This window comes from Hemitrygon akajei, chromosome 25 (genome assembly GCF_048418815.1).
Source record: "Hemitrygon akajei chromosome 25, sHemAka1.3, whole genome shotgun sequence".
Lineage (NCBI taxonomy): Eukaryota > Metazoa > Chordata > Chondrichthyes > Myliobatiformes > Dasyatidae > Hemitrygon > Hemitrygon akajei.
The window spans coordinates 60,426,260-60,443,468 of NC_133148.1; the positions used below are offsets into that span (position 1 = coordinate 60,426,260).

The window sequence follows — 17,209 nt, forward strand, 5'->3', positions numbered from 1 at the left end:
TGAGAGGCAAACTGAAAGGTTTTAAGGTGGATAAGTCACCTGGGCCAGACGGACGACATCCCAGAGTCCTGAGAGAGGTCGCTGAAGAGTTAACGGATGCATTGGTTACGATCTCTCAAAAATCACTAGGTTCTGGCGTGGTTCCAGAGGACTGGAAAATTGCAAATGTCACTCCACTCATTAAGAAGGGAGGAAGGCCAAAGAAAGGAAATTACAGGCCAGTTAGCTTAATCTCAGTGGTTGGGAAAACGTTGGAGTCTATTATTAAGGATGAGGTTTTGAGGTACTTGGAAACTAATGATAAAATAAATCAAAGTCAGCATGGTTTCTGTAAAGGGAAATCTTTCCTCACAAATCTGTAGAGTCCTTGGAGGAAGCAGAGTGGACAAAGGGAGAGGCAGTGGATGTCACTTACCTGGATTTTCAGAAGTTATTTGGTAAGGTGGCACACATGAGGTTTCTTAACAAGATAAAATCCGATGGCATTACCAGAAAGATACTGGCATGTTTAGAGGAATGGCTGGCAGGCAAGAGGCAGCGAGTGGGAATAAAAGGGGATTTTTCTGGTTGGCTGCTGGTGACTAGTGGTATTCCTCAGGGGCCTGCATTTGGACCGGTACTTTTCACATTGTTTGTCAATGATTTTGATGAGGTTTGGGAATGATACGAAGGTAGGTGGAGGAGTAGGTTAGTGCTGAGGAATCAATGTGATTGCAGCAGGACTTAGACAAATTGGAAGAAGGGGCAATAAAGTGGCAGATGGAATACAGTGTTGGGAAGCGTATGATAATGCATTTTGGTAAAAGGACTATTATCTAAATGGGGAGAAAATTCAAAGATCAGAGGTGCAAAGGGACTTGGATGTCCTCGTGCAAGACTCCCAGAAGGTTAATGTACAGGTTGAGTTTGTGGTAAAGAAGGCAAATGCAATGTTGGCATTTATTTCAAGAGGAATAAAATATAAAAGCAAGGAGATAATGCTGAGGCTTTATAAGACAAAAGGCCTCACGTGGAGTATTGTCAACAGTTTTGGGCCCATATCTCAGAAAGGACTGGAGAGAGTCCAGAGGAGGTTCATGAGGATGATTCCCAGGAATGAAGGGGTTAACATATGAGAATCATTTGGCATCATTGGGCCTGTGCTCACTGAAATTTAGAAGAACACAGGGGGGGATCTCATTGAAATATACCAGATGTTGAAAGGACTAGATAAGGTAGATGTGGAGAGAATGTTTTCCTATGGTGGGGGTATCCAGAACTAGAGGGCACAGCTTCAAAACTGAGGGGCAACCTTTTAGAACAGAGGCAAGTAGGAATTTTTTTTAGCCAGGGAGTAGTGAAGCTGTGGAATGCTCTGCCACAGACTGCGGTAGAGGCCAAGTCCCTGAGTATAGTTAAAGAGGAAGTTGATAGTTTCCTGATCGGTCGAGGATATGGCGAGAAGGCAGGTGTATGAGGTGAGTGGGATCTGGGACCAGCCATGATGGAATGGTGAAGCAGACTCGATGGGCTGAATGGCCTAATTCTGCTCCTGTGTCTTATGGTCTTACAGTGTTATTCTGGTGATTTCAATTCTGTCACAATGGTTAGTGACCTGTCTATACAGGTAGTTGTGTCTGCTGGTGGCATTTTAATGGATAATAAAGATGGGCAGAATAGCCCGTTCCTAAATTACTAAGTTTGAGACTGCAGGATTGTGGATTGTCTCTAGATAGAAAAACTTCACTATTCATTCCTCTCCGTAGATGCTGCCTGATGTGCGGAGTTCCTCCAGCATTTTGTGTTTCTACCTTAGGATTTCCAGCATCTGCAGAATTCTTGTGTTTAGAAACATTTGCATTTGTATAGTGTCCCCAACAACCACAAGGCAACTCAGCACACCCAATGGAATATCTTGTCTGATCCATTTCTTGTAATAACACAGGACACACATTAGCAGACCCCTACAGCCAATGAACATAAGAGATTGAACTGGAACCAAGCCATTTGCTCTCCCTGTGCTGGTGTGACACTTAATACCATAACTGTGATTATTTCCCCCAGTGCACTAACCCACACCTATCTTGGTCAAGCTGAGTGAACTTCCAAAGCTCTCCCGAGCAGAGAATCCCAAGAATTTGTCACCTCCGACCAAAGGAATTTCTTCTCGTGCCTATCCTGAATGACAAACATATTTTAGAGACTCTTGAATCATGACCAGGGGCAGAATCAGATCGGTATCTTTTCCTCTTGTATGGTTCAGTGAGATTAACTCTCAGTCTTTTAAAGTAAGGAATGGTTAGGTCCAGTTTGTTTGCTTAGATGACAAGCCCAGAAATATGGCCAACTTTCATCATCTTAGAGGTGAAAACCAGCTCTGTACACAATGACCAGGTCTCACAGTGATGGTGGCAGAGTGGTAAGCTTCCCCCCAACTAGACTGAGTCACAACTCACTATAGATGCTGGAATTTGGAGCAACGCACGAAAAAAAAACTGGAGAAACTTAACATGTGGGAGAGTGCCTGTGGAGTGAAGAGTAGACATTTGGGGTCAAAACCCATCGACCTGGACTGATGAAGGATTTCAACCCAAAATGTCAGTTGTCCATTCTCCTGACCCACTGAGTTCCACCAGCATCTTGTGTATTGGGTGAAAGACATAAGAACACGAGGATGAGGAGTCGGCCGTCCGGCCCATCGAGCCTGCCTCCGCCATTCAATAAGGTCACGGCTGATCTGGCCGTGGACTCAGATCCAAAAGTGGTGGCAGCACGGTAGAGAGCAAAGAGAGAAGGCACGTGGAATGCCGGCTGGGACGCAGTGCACAAGTTATGGGAAAGCTCGATAACTTACTGGCAAGGCCACAAGTGTTAATATTGTGTGGGTTTTGTCATGGGAGCATAAGAAATAGGACCAGGAGTAGACCGCCTGGCCCATCGAACCTACTCCTCTATTCAATAAGATCATGACTGTTCTGGCTATGGACTCAACTCCACCTATCTGCCTTTTCCCCCAAACCTTTAATTCCTTTATTGCTGTGCAATAATCTATCTAAATGTGTCTTAACTGTATTTAATGAGGTAGAATCTACTGTTTCCCTGGGCAGATAATCCACAGAGTCACTACTCTCTAGGAAAAGCAGTTTCTCATCATCTCCATCCTAAATCTACTCCCTCGAATCGTGAGGCATGTCCCCTAGTTCTAGTCTTACCAGTGGGAACAGCTTCCTTGACTCTATCTTATCCATCCCTTGCATAATTTGATGTGCTTTATAAACTGCTGTCTCATTCTGCTCTCTAGAGTGGGTTACGTGGCTGGCACAATGCTGTGGGCCGAAGGGCCTGTAACGTGCATTTCTACATTCCATTCAGCTCAGCAATGGGGGGGGGGGGGCAGGACCATCATAGCCGTGGGCTAACTGCATTTTACACATTCTATTTGACACAACTTGAACAAAATAACAACTTTTCCTGTGCTCCTTTTTAGTCTTGACGATGGGTCTCTGCCTGAAATGTCAGCTGTTTATTCCCTTGCATCGTCCCGGCATTCGGTGTGTGCCGCTGTGGACCTTTAGCTTCTCAAAAATAGTTTGTCACTAGATTCCGTAGGTTGTTGTCTCCCCGGGGGTTTAATGACTGCAGGCGATTTTAGGGACTGTCCTCCTACGGCAGACGTATATCCAGTATTCACTTTGATCAGTAAGGTTCTCAGACTGGCTTCCTGATTGGTTCCTCAGTGCTGTGGAGGTGGGTGGCGGGGAATTAACTGGTACTCTCTAGAGAGAGTCTTTATGACTTTCCTTTCCTTGGTATTAATGTATGAGTATCATTTCAAAATGGTTTCTTAATCACTAAGAAATTGCTTAAAGCTGCACAGAGACCCTGGGGACTTGATGAAAGGAGTTAAGTCAGAGGACAGTTTTTGAGACAAAGGAGTTTAAGATGGGCTCTGGCCTGCGATGTTTTAAATGTTGGTAACGATGCATTTAAATCCTCCCACCCCCTCAAGAAAGGATGTTTGGATGATAAGGCCATAAGACATAGGAGCAGAGTTAGACCTATTGTGTCTGCTCCACCATTCAATAATGGCTGATTTCTTTTTCCATTCACCTGCTTTCTCCCTGTAGCTCTTGACCCCTTTACCAATCAATAATCTTTTGGTCTCTGCCTTAAATACACCCAGTGACTTGGACTCCACATCCTCAGTATAAAGGGAAACTGAGAAGAGGAGGAATTGCTTCAGGTGGTGAGTCTGTGGCAACAGGTTCCAAGTTCTGGCTGAAGAAGTTCTTCCCATCAGCTGTGAAGCATCATCCCCTTATTCTGAGGCTGTGCCCTTCGAACCTAGACCCTTTCAGTAACGGAAACATCCTTTCCGCAACCATCCTATCCGTGCCTTTCAGTTTTAATGAAATCCCACCCACCCCCTAATCCTTCTGAACTCCATTGAATGCAGGCCCAGAGACATCAAAAGCTCCTCATACATTAACTGTTGCGAGAGATCTTACCAGGACGCTGCCTGGACGAGACAACATGTCCTGTAAAGGTAGGTTGAGCGAGCTGGGTGGCCTTTTCTCTTTGGTGCAAAGGAGGATGAGAGGCAATTTAAGACTTTTCCAAGGTGGAAGTGACTAATACAAGCAGGCATAGTTTTAAAATGGCTGGAGCACAGTACAAGAGAGATATCGGTTAAGTTCTTTACACAGAGAGTGCCACATGGAACGTGCTGCCAGGAACGGTAGTAGGGGCAGATACATTAGGGGTATTTAAGAACCTCTTAGATAGGCAGATGGATGAAAGTGAAACGGAGGCTATGGAGAGTAAAGGGTTAGAGTAAGTTAAAATATTGGCACAACGTCGTCGAACATGGGGCTTGCATTGTGCTGTGATGTTTTATATCACAGCTGGGCTGAAAAGCAAGTTGCTGGGTATACCAGACTCAAGGGTCCTATATTAATGAGAATAAACATAAAGAAAAAAAAACGAAGTTGTCCAGTTTTCCCCTTTCCTTTTCAGACTGAATTTATTGGAGATTTGGTAGATCTTGAAGGTAGAGAGGTTAAATGAAACTAATAGGCATGCATCAACTTGAGCTGCAACTCTACCAGATGTACCTATCCAGCTGTCAGGTGTGCAGTTATCGTTGAGGAATAACTGGTCACTGTTTCCACCCGACACCCTTCAGCAAGAGAACAGGGATGTCGGGTCCTTATGAAAGGCCTCAGCCCGAAACATTGACTCTTTATTCCTCTCCATAGATGCTGCCCGGGTTCCTCCAGATTCTGTGCGTGTTGCTCTGGATTTCCAGCATCTGCAGAATCTCTAGTGTGTGCGGATTGATCATGCGATCACCATTTTGCAAGCAGGTTATAATGTGCAGCAACAGTACAATGCTCGAACAGAAGGATCTGGAGGGTCATTCAACGGAAGCATCATTTATCTGACTCAACTCCACTCTACCCTTTGCCTTTATCTAGACTCTGATATAAAATCGTTCAGCCTCTGCTTCTGCGGTTCTGCGCATTCCAAGTACAACACACTCAGTGTTCACTTTATTAGGTATCTGCCTGCAGCTCATCCACTTCAAAGTTTGAAGTGTTTTGCATTCAGAGATGCTCTTCTGCACACCACTGTTGTAATGCCTGGTTATCGGATTCTTGTCAGCTTGAACATCTCCTCTGACCTCTCTCATTAACAAGGCATTCTCATACAAAACTGCCCTGCTCACTGGACTTTTTTTGTATCTCACCATTCTCTGTAAACTCTAGAGACCGTTGTGTATGAAATTCGCAGGAGACCAGCAGTTTCTGTGATACTCAAACCACCCCATCTGGCACCAACAATCATTCCAAAGTCAAAGTCACTTAGATCACATTTCTTCTCCATTCTGGAGTTTGATGTGAACAACTGAACTTCTTCACCATGCTTTTAATGCATTGAGTTGCTGCTACATGATTGGCTGATTAGATAATTGCATTAACAAGGTGTACAGGTGTACCTAATAAAGTGGCCACTGAGCGTACTTTTCTCTTTATCTCTATTTTGAATGGAAAAGGGGTCTCTCTCTCCCCCCTCCCCCCCCCCTTCCCGATTCATCCACACGAGGAAATACCTTCTCCACATAGAGCGAAGGAGACCCTTTGGCCCAACCTGTCCCTGCTGACTATGTTGCCCAGCAACCTAGTTCCACCTGCTCACATTTAGCCCATAGCCTCTAAACTCCTCGTACCTGTGTGCTCACCGAGATAGTTTCTATATGTCGCTAGTGTGTATGTCTCAACCACTATTTCTGGCAACTCATTTGCAAATTCACACCCATTTTGTGTGAAGAGGCAGCACTGATGCCTCCGTTAAATCTCCTTAAACTTACGTCCACGTGCTTTCAGCAGCCCTATGTGTACTTTCATCCTGTCTGTACCCCACACGGTCTTGTGTAATTTTTTCAGGTCACCCATCAACGTCCTACGTTTTAGGGAATAAGCTCCTAGTCTACACAAACTTTCCTTGTAACCAAGGCTGTGAAGTCCAGGCACCATCTTTGCAGCACTCTTTCCAGTTTATTAATAACTTTCCTACAACACGATGGTCCTGTACTGGGGCAGCACAGCGGTTAGCGTGCTTTCCAGTACAGGTTCAATTCCTGCCATCTGTAAGGAGTTTGTCCATTCTCCTTATGACTGCAGAGGTTTCCTCTGGGTGCTCTGCTTTCCTCCCACAGTCCAGAGACATACCGTGCCTATAAAAAGTATTCACCTCCCTTGGAAGTTTTCATGTTTTATTGTTTTACAACATTGAATCACAGTGGATTTAATTTGGCTTTTTTTTGGCATTGATTAACAAGAAAAGACTCTTTTGTGTCAAAGTGAAAGCAGATCTCTACAAAGTGATCTAAATTAATTACAAATATAAAATATAAAATAATTGATTGCATAAGTATTCACCCACTTATTAATATGACAAACCAAATCATCACTGGTGCAGCCAATTGTTTTTAGAAGTACCATTATTAGTTAAATGGAGATCACCTGTGTGCAGTCAAGGTGTTTCGATTGATTGTAGTAAAAATACACCCGTATCTGGAAGGTCCATCTGCTGGTGAGTCAGTATCCTGGCAAAAACTACACCATGAAGACAAAAGAACACTCCAAGCAACTCCACGCAAAGGTTGATGAAAAGCACATGTCAGGAGATGGATACAGGAAAATTTCCAAGTCACTGAATATCCCTTGGAGTACAGTTCAGTCAGTCATCAAGAAATGGAAAGAATATGGCACAGCTGTAAATCAGCCTGGAGCAGGCTGTCCTCAAAAACTGAGTGACTGTGCAAGAAGGGAACTAGTGAGGGAGGCCCGACAGCTCTGGAGGAGTTACAAGCTTCAGAGGTTGAGATGGGAGAGACTGCGCATACAACAACTGTGGCCCGGGAGGTTCACCAGTCACAGCTTCATGGGAGAGTGACAAAGATAAATCACTGTTGGAAAAAACTCACATGAAATCTCAGCTGGAGTTTTCCAGAAGGCATGTGGGAGACTCTGAAGTCAGACAGATGAAGGTTCTAAGGTCTGATGAAACCAAAATTGAGCTTTTTTGGCCATCAGACTAAACGCTATGTTTGGTGTAAGCCGAACACCACACATCATCAAAAACACACCATCCCACCGTGAAGCATGGTGGTGGCTGCATCATAATGTGGGGATGCTTCACTGCCCCAGGCCCCGGAAGGCTTGTGAAGGTAGAGGGTAAAATGAGTGTAGCAAAATACAGGGAAATCTTGAAGAAAATCTGATGCGGTCTGCAAGAGAACCACGATTTGGGAGAAAATTTGTTTTCCAGCAAGCCAATAACCCCAAGAATAAAGCCAAAGCTACACAGGAATGGCTTAAAAACAGTGAAATTAATGGCCTTGGGTGGCCAAGTCAGAGACCAGGCCTCAATACAATTGAGAATTTGGGGCTGGACTTGAAAAGGGCTGTTCACTCATGATCCCCATGCAATCTGACAGAGCTTGAGTAGTTTTGTAAAGAAGAATGGGGAAATTGCAGTGTTCAGATGTGCAAAGCTGATAGAGACCTATCCACACAGACTCCTGGCTGTAATTACTGCCAAAAGTGCATCTACTAAATGTTGATTTGAAGGAGATAAATTATTTTGTGTTTTATATTTGTAATTAATTTAGATCACTTTGTAGAAATCTGTCCTCACTTTCTCTTTTTCTGTTGATCTGTGTCAAAAAAGCCAAATTAAATCCACCGCAATTCAGTTTTGTAAAACAATGAAGCCTGAGAACTTCCAAAGGGGAGGATGAATACTTTTTGTAGGTGCTGTACCGGTTGGTCATTATAAATTGTCCTGTGGTTAGGCTAGGGTTAAATTGGAGTTGCTGGGCAGCACGACTCAAAGTGCCTGAAGGTCCTACTCCATAAATAAATAAAACTGTACACAGCGCTCCACATCTACACCAAAACATGCCCATGGTGTTTATAACCCCAAACTCCTTTATACAATGCCCGGAATCACCAAATCACCAACCTGTCTTCCAGTTTCTGAGAATCAGGCACTTGCACCTGTTCCATTACACTCCCCAGGGCTGTATAAGTCCTACCCTGGGGAGTATAAGTCCTACCCTCCCAAAGTGAAACACCTCTCATTTATCCTGATTGAAAGCCATTTCAATCCGCAACCCACAGAACCCAGCTGAGCAAGATCCCCTTGTAATTTTTCATAACTTTCCATACTGTCTAGAACAACAATAACTTACTGTTTCCCCTAACATCCACCCTATTGAGATTTCTCAGAATCTTTTAAAAATCACATCATCTCTCACTTCTAAACGTCTTCCTCACAAGACAACCAGCCCATTCCAGGAACTGGTCCAACGAGCTTTCTCTGATCTGTCTCCATCGTGTTAACACTCTTTAAGTAAGGAGAGCAGTGCTGTCAAACATTCCTCTGGTCCTTACCTACCATCATATGAGTCTTTGTAGGGTAGCAGTTTGCCCAAAACTATTAGAGCTCAGGACATCAGAGTCCAGAGTTCATTTCTGCCAGTCTGTACATCCTCCTGGTAGAATGCATGGCTTTCCACTTGGTGCTCTGGTTTCCTCCCACAGTCCGAAGACTTACTGGTTAGTAGGGTAAATGGGCACTGTAAATTATCCTGTGACTAGGGTAGGGTTGGCATGGCTCAAAGGGCTGGAAGTATCTATTCCACGCTGTACCTCAATTAAGCATTCCACCATCTTCAACGATATACTTCCACCAAACACATCTTTCCCTCTCTCCCTCTCGACTTATGCCTTCCACAGGGAACACTCTCTACATGACTTCCTTGTCCGCTCGTCCCTCCCCGCCTGGCAGTATCCCTGCAGCGATGCACGGGCTCCTACACCTCTGTCACCACCATTCAGGGCCCCGGGCAGTCCTTCTATTTGAGGTAACACTTAATCTGCGAGTCTGTTGGGGTCATCTACAGCATCTGATGCCCCCAGTGTAGCCCCTTCTACGTTGGTGAGACCCAGTGCAGATTGGGGGACTTCTTCGTCGAGCTCTTTTTCACGATCCGCCACAAAAGGTGGGATTTCTTGGCAGCCATCCATTTTAATTCCTGACTTCCCATTCCCATTCTGACATATCAATGCATGGTCTCCACTACTGCCGTGACGAGGCCACTCAGGACGGACAGTCAACACCTTACGTTCTGTTTGGATAACTTCCAACCCAATGGCATGGACATTGATTTCTCTAACTTATCCACCCTCCCCTTTCTCTCTTCTTCTATTCCTCATTCTAGTTCTTCTCTAGCCTCTTCCCTTCTCTACACATGCCCTTCATCTCTCGCCCATGGTCTACTCACCTATTCGATTCCTTCTTTTTCAGCCCTTTATCTCTTCCCAGCTTCTTACCTCATCCTGCCTCACCCACCCGCCTTCTCCCTCGCCCAGCTTCTACTCCTCCTGCCCCCCCCCCCCACCCCACCTTCTCATTCTGGCTCCTTCCCCCTTCCTTTGCAGTCCAGATGAAAGGTCTCTGTCCAAAAAGTTGACTATTAACTTCTTTTCACTGATCGGGGAAAAGAGGCTAGACTGCGCAGGCGTGTGACGTGGCGCGCCAAAGGTTTAAAGAAAGACGCCATATACAGCGGCCAATGTCGTAGCGGCCATCGTCGGAGTGGACTGAGGCAGAGTGGACTGAGTCAGAGTGGACTGAGTCGGAGTGGACTGAGTCAGAGTGGACTGAGTCAGAGTGGGACTGAGTCAGAGTGGACTGAGTCAGAGTGGACTGAGTTGGAGTGGACTGAGTCAGAGTGGACTGAGTCAGAGTGGGACTGAGTCAGAGTGGACTGAGTCAGAGTGGACTGAGTTGGAGTGGACTGAGTCAGAGTGGACTGAGTCAGAGTGGACTGAGTCGGAGTGGACTGAGTCAGAGTGGGACTGAGTCAGAGTGGACTGAGTCAGAGTGGACTGAGTCAGAGTGGACTGAGTCAGAGTGGGACTGAGTCAGAGTGGACTGAGTCGGAGTGGACTGAGTCAGAGTGGACTGAGTCGGAGTGGACTGAGTCAGAGTGGACTGAGTCAGAGTGGACTGAGTCGGAGTGGACTGAGTCAGAGTGGACTGAGTCAGAGTGGACTGAGTCGGAGTGGACTGAGTCAGAGTGGACTGAGTCAGAGTGGACTGAGTCGGAGTGGACTGAGTCAGAGTGGGACTGAGTCAGAGTGGACTGAGTCAGAGTGGACTGAGTCGGAGTGGACTGAGTCAGAGTGGACTGAGTCGGAGCGGACTGAGTCAGAGTTGGGACGGCTTTGGCTCAACAGGCTTCGGTGTGAACAGGCAGAGGCGAGGGTAGGGTCCAGTAAGTTTTGTTTTGTTTTGTCTAGAGTAGAGAGAATGCCAGGTAGGATGTCGGAATGCTCCTCTTGCAGGATGTGGGAAGTCAGGGAGACCTCTGGTGTCCTGGACAACGACACCTGCAAGAGGTGCATCCAGCTGCAGCTCCTAACAAACTGCGTTAGGGAACTGGAGCAGGAGCTGGATGACCTCCGGATCGTTCGGGAAAATAAGAAGTTTATAGATAGTAGTTTCAGGGAGGTATTTATGCCAAAGGAGCAGGGCACAGGTAATTGGGTTACCGTCAGGTGAGGGAAAGGGAAAGGGAAGGCGGAGCAGGGTTCCCCTGTGGCCATTCCTCTCGACAACAAGTATACTGATTTGGATACTGTTGGGGGAGATGACTTACCTTGGACGAGCTGTGGCAGCCGGATCTCTGGCACTGAGTCTGGTTCTGCAGTGCAGGAGGGAGGGAGGAAGAGGAGAGCGGTAGTGATAGGGGACTCTGTAGTCACGGGTACAGACAGGAGGTTCTGGGGTCGTGACAGAGACTCCCGGATGGTTTGTTGCCTCCTGGGTGCCAGGGTCAGGGATGTCTCTGATCACGTGCACAGCATTCTGAAGTGGGAGGGTGAGCAGCCAGATGTCATGGTACACATCGGTACCAATGACGTAGGAAGAAAGAGTGAGGAGGTCCTGAAGAGTGAGTATAGAGAGCTCGGTAGGAAGTTAAAAAGCAGGACCTCGAGGGTAGTAATCTCAGGATTGCTACCTGTGCCACGTGCCAGTGAGGGTAAGAATAGGATGCTCTGGAGGATAAACGTGGCTGAGGAACTGGTGTAGGGGGCAGGGTTTCAGATTTCAGGATCATTGAGACCTCCTCTGGGGCAGGTAGGACCTGTACAAGAGAGACGGGTTACACCTGAACTACAGGGGGAACAATATCCTTGCAGGGAGGTTTGTTAGTGCTGTTGGGGGGGTTTAAACTAGAGTTACAGGGGGATGGGAACCAGAGTGCCAGAGTAGATAGTGGAGCAGGGGTGAAAATAAATGATGTTAAAGGTTCATGCAAAGTCTCAATAGAAGGGTTTTGTGTGGTGGTAATAATCTTCTGAGGTGTGTATATTTCAATGCGAGGAGTATTGTGGGGAAGGCTGACAAGCTGAGGGCGTGGATTGAGACATGGAATTATGACATTGTAGCCATTAGTGAAACTTGGCTACAGGAGGGGCAGGACTGGCAGCTTAATGTTCCGGGGTTCCGATGTTTCAGACGTGATAGAGGCAGAGGGATGAAGGGTGGGGTGGGGTGTGGCACTGCTAGTCAGGGAAAATGTTACAGCAGTGCTCAGGCAGGACAGATTAGAGGGCCTGTCTACTGAGGCCATATGGGTGGAGCTGAGAAACAGGAAAGGTATGACCACATTAATGGGGTTGTATTATAGACCACCCAATAGTCAGTGAGAATTGGAGGAGCAAATCTGCAGAGAGATAGCAGACAATTGCAGGAAACATAATAAGTTGTGATAGTAGGGGATTTTAATTTTCCACATACTGATTAGGACTCCCATACTGTTAAAGGTCTAGATGGGTTAGATTTTGTAAAATGTGTTCAGGAAAGTTTTCTAAATCAATATATAGAGGTGCCGACTAGAGAAGATGCAATATTAGATCACCTATTAGGAAACGAGTTAGGACAGGTGACGGAAGTGTGTGTAGGGGAACACTTTGGTTCCAGTGATCATAACACCATCAGTTTCAACTTGATCATGGATAAAGATAGATCTGGTCCTCGGGTTGAGGTTCTAAACTAGAAAAAGGCCAAATTTGAAGAAATGAGAAAAGATCTAAAAGGCATAGATTGGGACAGGTTGTTCTCTGGCAAGGATGTCGTTGGTAAGTGGGAGGCCTTCAAAGGAGAAATTTTGAGAGTGCAGAGTTTGTAAGTTCCTGTCAGGGTTGAAGGCAAAGTGAATAAGAATAAGGAACCTCGGTTCTCAAGGGATATTGAACTCTGATAAAGAAGAGAGAGATACATGACAGGTATAGGCAACAGAGCAAATAAGGTACTTGAGGAGTATAAAAGTGCAAAAAATACTTAAGAAAGAAAACAAGAGGGCTAAAAGAAGACATGAGGTTGCTTTGGCAGTCAAGGTGAAGGATAATCCAAAGAGCTTCTGCAGGTGTATTAAGAGCAAAAGGAGTAAGGGATAAAATTTGTCCTCTTGAAGATCAGAGTGGTCGGCTATGTATGGAACCAAAAGAAATGGGGGAGATCTTAAATGTGTTTTTTTGCGTCTGTATTTAATAAGGAAACTGACATGGAGTCAATGGAAATAAGGCAAACAAGTGGTGAGGTCATGGAACCTATACAGATCGAAGAGGAGGAGGTACTTGCTATCTTGAGGCAAATCAGAGTAGATAAATCCCCAGGACCTGACAGGGTATTCCCTTGGACCTTGAAGGAGACTAGTGTTGAAATTGCAGGGTCCCTGGGAGATATATTTAAAATGTCGGTATCTACAGGTGAGGTGCTGGAGGATTGGAGGATAGCTCATGTTGTTCCGTTGTTTAAAAAGGCTCAAAAAGTAAGCCGGGAAATTATAGGCCAGTAAGTTTGACATCAGTAGTAGGCAAATTATTGGAAGGAGTACTAAGAGATAGGATCTACAAGTATTTAGATAGACAGGGACTTATTAGGGAGAGTCAACATGGCTTTGTGCATGGTAGGTCATGTTTAACAAATCTATTAGAGTTTTTTGAGGAAGTTACCAGGAAAGTGGATGAAGGGAAGGCAGTGGATGTTGTATACGTGGACTTCAGTAAGGCCTTTGACAAGGTCCCACATGGGAGATTAGTTAGGAAGATTCAGCCGCTAGGTATACATGGTGAGGTAGTAAATTGGATTAGACATTGGCTCAATGGGAGAGAGGTCAGGGAGTGGTAGTGGAGGATTGCTTCTCTGAGTGGAGGCCTGTGACTAGTGGTGTGCCACAGGGATCAGTGCTGGGTCCATTGTTATTTGTCATCTATATCAATGATCTGGATGATAATGTGGTAAATTGGATCAGCAAATTTGCTGATGATACAAAGATTGGAGGTGTAGTGGACAGTGAGGAACATTTTCAAAGCTTGCAGAGGGATTTGGACCAGCTGGAAAAATGGGCTGAAAAATGGCAGATGGAGTTTAATACAGGCAAGTGTGAGGTATTGCACTTTGGAAGGAAAACCCAGGGTAGAACATACAAGGTAAATGGTAGGGCACTGAGGAGTGCAGTAGAGCAGAGAGATCTGCGAATACAGATACTTAATTCCCTAAAAGTGGCATTACAGGTAGATAGGGTAGTAAAGAGAGCTTTTGGTACATTGGCCTTTATAAATCAAAGTATTGAGTATAAGAGTTGGAATGTAATGGTGAGGTTGTATAAGGCATTGGTGAGGCCGAATTTGGAGTATTGTATGCAGTTTTGGTAACCAAATTACAGGAAGGATATTAATAAGGTTGAAAGAGTGCAGAGAAGGTTTACAAGGATGTTGCCGGGACTTGAGAAACTGAGTTACAGAGAAAGTTGAATAGGTTAGGACTTTATTCCCTGGACCGTAGAAGAATGAGGGGAGATTTGATAGAGGTATATAAAATTATGATGGGGATAGATAGAGTGAATGCAAGCAGGCTTTTTCCACTGAGGCTAGGGGAGAAAAAAACCAGAGGACATGGGTTAAGGGTGAAGGGGGGGGAAAAGTTTAAAGGGAACATTAGTGGGGGCTTCTTCACACAGAGAGTGGTGGGAGTGTGGAATGAGCTGTCAGATGAAGTGGTAAATGCAGGCTCACTTTTAACATTTAAGAAAAACTTGGACAGGTACATGGATGAGAGGGGTTTGGAGGGATATGGTCCAGGTGCAGGTCAGTGGGACTAGGCAGAAAATCTGGTTCAGCACAGCCAAGAAGGGCCGAAAGGCCTGTTTCTGTGCTGTAATGCTCTATGGTTCCATAGATGTTGCCTGACCTGCTGAATTCCTTCAGCTTTGTGTCTGCTGCTCTGTAAAGTGAGGTCTGTGAGAACTGATGCATCACCTCCTTCCTCCCATAATGATGGTTTCATGGATCAGAAAGTGGTAATGGAGTAATATGTGACCGCACCACAGGGTAGACATCCTCCCAGAGACGGGTAAGTTAATTGGCTGCTGTGTGTGGGTGTCAGGCAAATCAATGGGGACTTATTGGGTATGTGTATGCTACAGGGAAATGTGGGAGAAGAGAATTGTATTGAAGTCTGGCATAGACTTGATGGGCTGAATGGCCCGATTGTATGGAAATATTGGGTGAAAATGGGACATATTATGTGACGAGTGCTGTATTTGGAAGAAAGAGGTGACTTACAAATCTACAGTTGGTAAATGTCAGCATCACTATGGTGTGTAGTTGCTTTTCAAAGGGTTTCAAAGGTACATTTAATGTCAGAGAAATGTACACGGTATACATCCTGAAATTCCTTTTCTTCACAACCATCCATGGAAACAGAGGAGTGCCCCAAAGAATGAATGACAGTCAAATATTAAAACCCCAAAGTCACCCCAGCTCCCCTCTCCCACGCATAAGTGGCAGCAAGCAACGATCCCCCCTCCCCCCACCGGCACAAAAAATCATCGACACCCACCACCACTGAGCACTCAAGTGTGAGCAAAGCAACAGACTTGTAGTTGCCCCAAAGACTACTCGTTCACCCGGTAATTGACATACCACAGTCTCTCTCTCTCTCTCTCTCTCTCTCTCTCTCTCTCTCTCTCTCTCTCTCTCTCTCTCTCTCTCCCCCCCCCCTCTCTCTCTCTCTCTCTCTCTCTCTCTCCCCCCCCTCTCTCTCTCTCTCTCTCTCTCTCTCCCCCCCCTCTCTCTCTCTCCCTCACTCCCTTCCTCTCTCCCTTCCTCCCTCTCTAATAAGGGAGAAAGTGGTGTCTCCATTTTCACAGCGAGTGGGAAGGTATGACAAACAACTCTCTGGTTTACGATGTTAAAAGTCTGTTACGTTGCTTTATTTGAGCTCTGTGCCCAAAGATCACGAATCTCTGGGAACACAGCTGCAGATATCCCGACTCTCCCGACGACACACGGGTCTCCTGTCGTGACACTGACCCTCAATCCGCCCGTCTCCAGAGCCCCGAGATCCTAGGCTTCAAAAGTCGAGCTGAATACTTAGGCTGAGCCCTTGGCGTGCCAAACAACAATGGTCGGTTATGAAACCCGGAGAGCGGGTCCCATACCCACAAAGAACCGTAATCATCGTGTAATTTTTGTCTTAGATAATTTGATAGTTAAAGTTGTTTGGGTCAGATTTATTTATTATTGAGATATAGCATGGAATATGCCCTTTGAGCCACGCCACCTAGCAACCCTCGGATTAACCTGAGCCTAATCACGGGACAAATTGCAACGAGCAATTAACCTACCAGCCGGTTATTATCATACGCAGAAGTACATGTATGCTCAGGAGCAATGAAAAACTTGCATTGCAGGCATGCAGCATTGAATGTACAGGATTCACGAGGAAATTATATATGGATAAATGATATACTATACAACATATACAAGGAAGGACATGACTAGAAAAGAAAAAAAGGAAAATCTGTTTTACTGCAATGCGCTCAGAATGGTCAGCGTAAACGCTCGTGATTAGGATTGTGTCAATTGGTTCAAGAACTGAATTATTAATGGTGCTACCTGGTGGTGTGGGACTTCAGGCTTCTGCCCGATGGTAGCTATGAGAAGATGGCATGGCCCAGATGGTGGATATCTGTGGCATTGCCTCCTGTAGGTGGTGGCGAGGAATGTGCCCATGGGCAGAATCCGCTTATCTCTGCAGCTTCCTGCACACTTCAAATTCTAGCTTAATTGTCATTCAGTCATACATGCAGACGAACACAGCCAAATGAAACAGCGTTCCTGCAAAGCCAAGGTGCAAAACACAGTACCAGCAGTCGGGCACAGCACAAGACACACAACAGCACATAGACAGTAAACGCAATGCATACAGTCACAAAAATAATAAAGCCAAAGTCCCTGAGTGTCATGAGCTGCAGATTAATGGTGCGTTGGACCTTGTCCTTGAGCTATGTTCCACAAGAACAAGCCCACAGCTGTCCCTGTCACGTGCCAGTGCGGCCGCAGACGACTGCAACTGAGCTTGTCTTCCACTGAGCAAAATGGAATGACGGGAGGGGACAGCTGCCAACGCGGCCTGCCGTGTCACACCGACTCCCCTAGGCTGCCACGGCAGGCAATCCCGCAGCATGAGGGCCCGGTCCACGCAGCTTCCGCCCGCCACCTTCGGTCCCGTCAGTGAACTGGGCTTACAGTATTCTGCAGTTCAAATACCCAACGGGGTCTTGTGATCACAAGAGAAACGTCCA

The 17,209-nt window shown here is 45.9% G+C and overlaps 1 protein-coding gene across 5 annotated transcripts in view; it reads left to right on the forward strand.

Annotated features, from left to right (window-relative positions):
- The window catches only part of LOC140716644 (TNF receptor-associated factor 3-like), a 227,509-nt gene that overhangs the window by 1,452 nt on the left and 208,848 nt on the right, over positions 1-17,209 (forward strand). For 3 of the 5 annotated variants that reach the window (XM_073029469.1, XM_073029472.1, XM_073029473.1), the window contains exon 1: positions 372-437. The exons of the other annotated variants lie outside the window; for them this stretch is intronic. In XM_073029469.1, coding sequence (XP_072885570.1) covers positions 405-437 — 33 coding nt within the window. In that variant the 5' untranslated portion in view covers positions 372-404. Of the gene's footprint in view, positions 1-371; positions 438-17,209 lie in introns of those variants that run through there. 5 annotated transcript variants of the gene reach the window in all.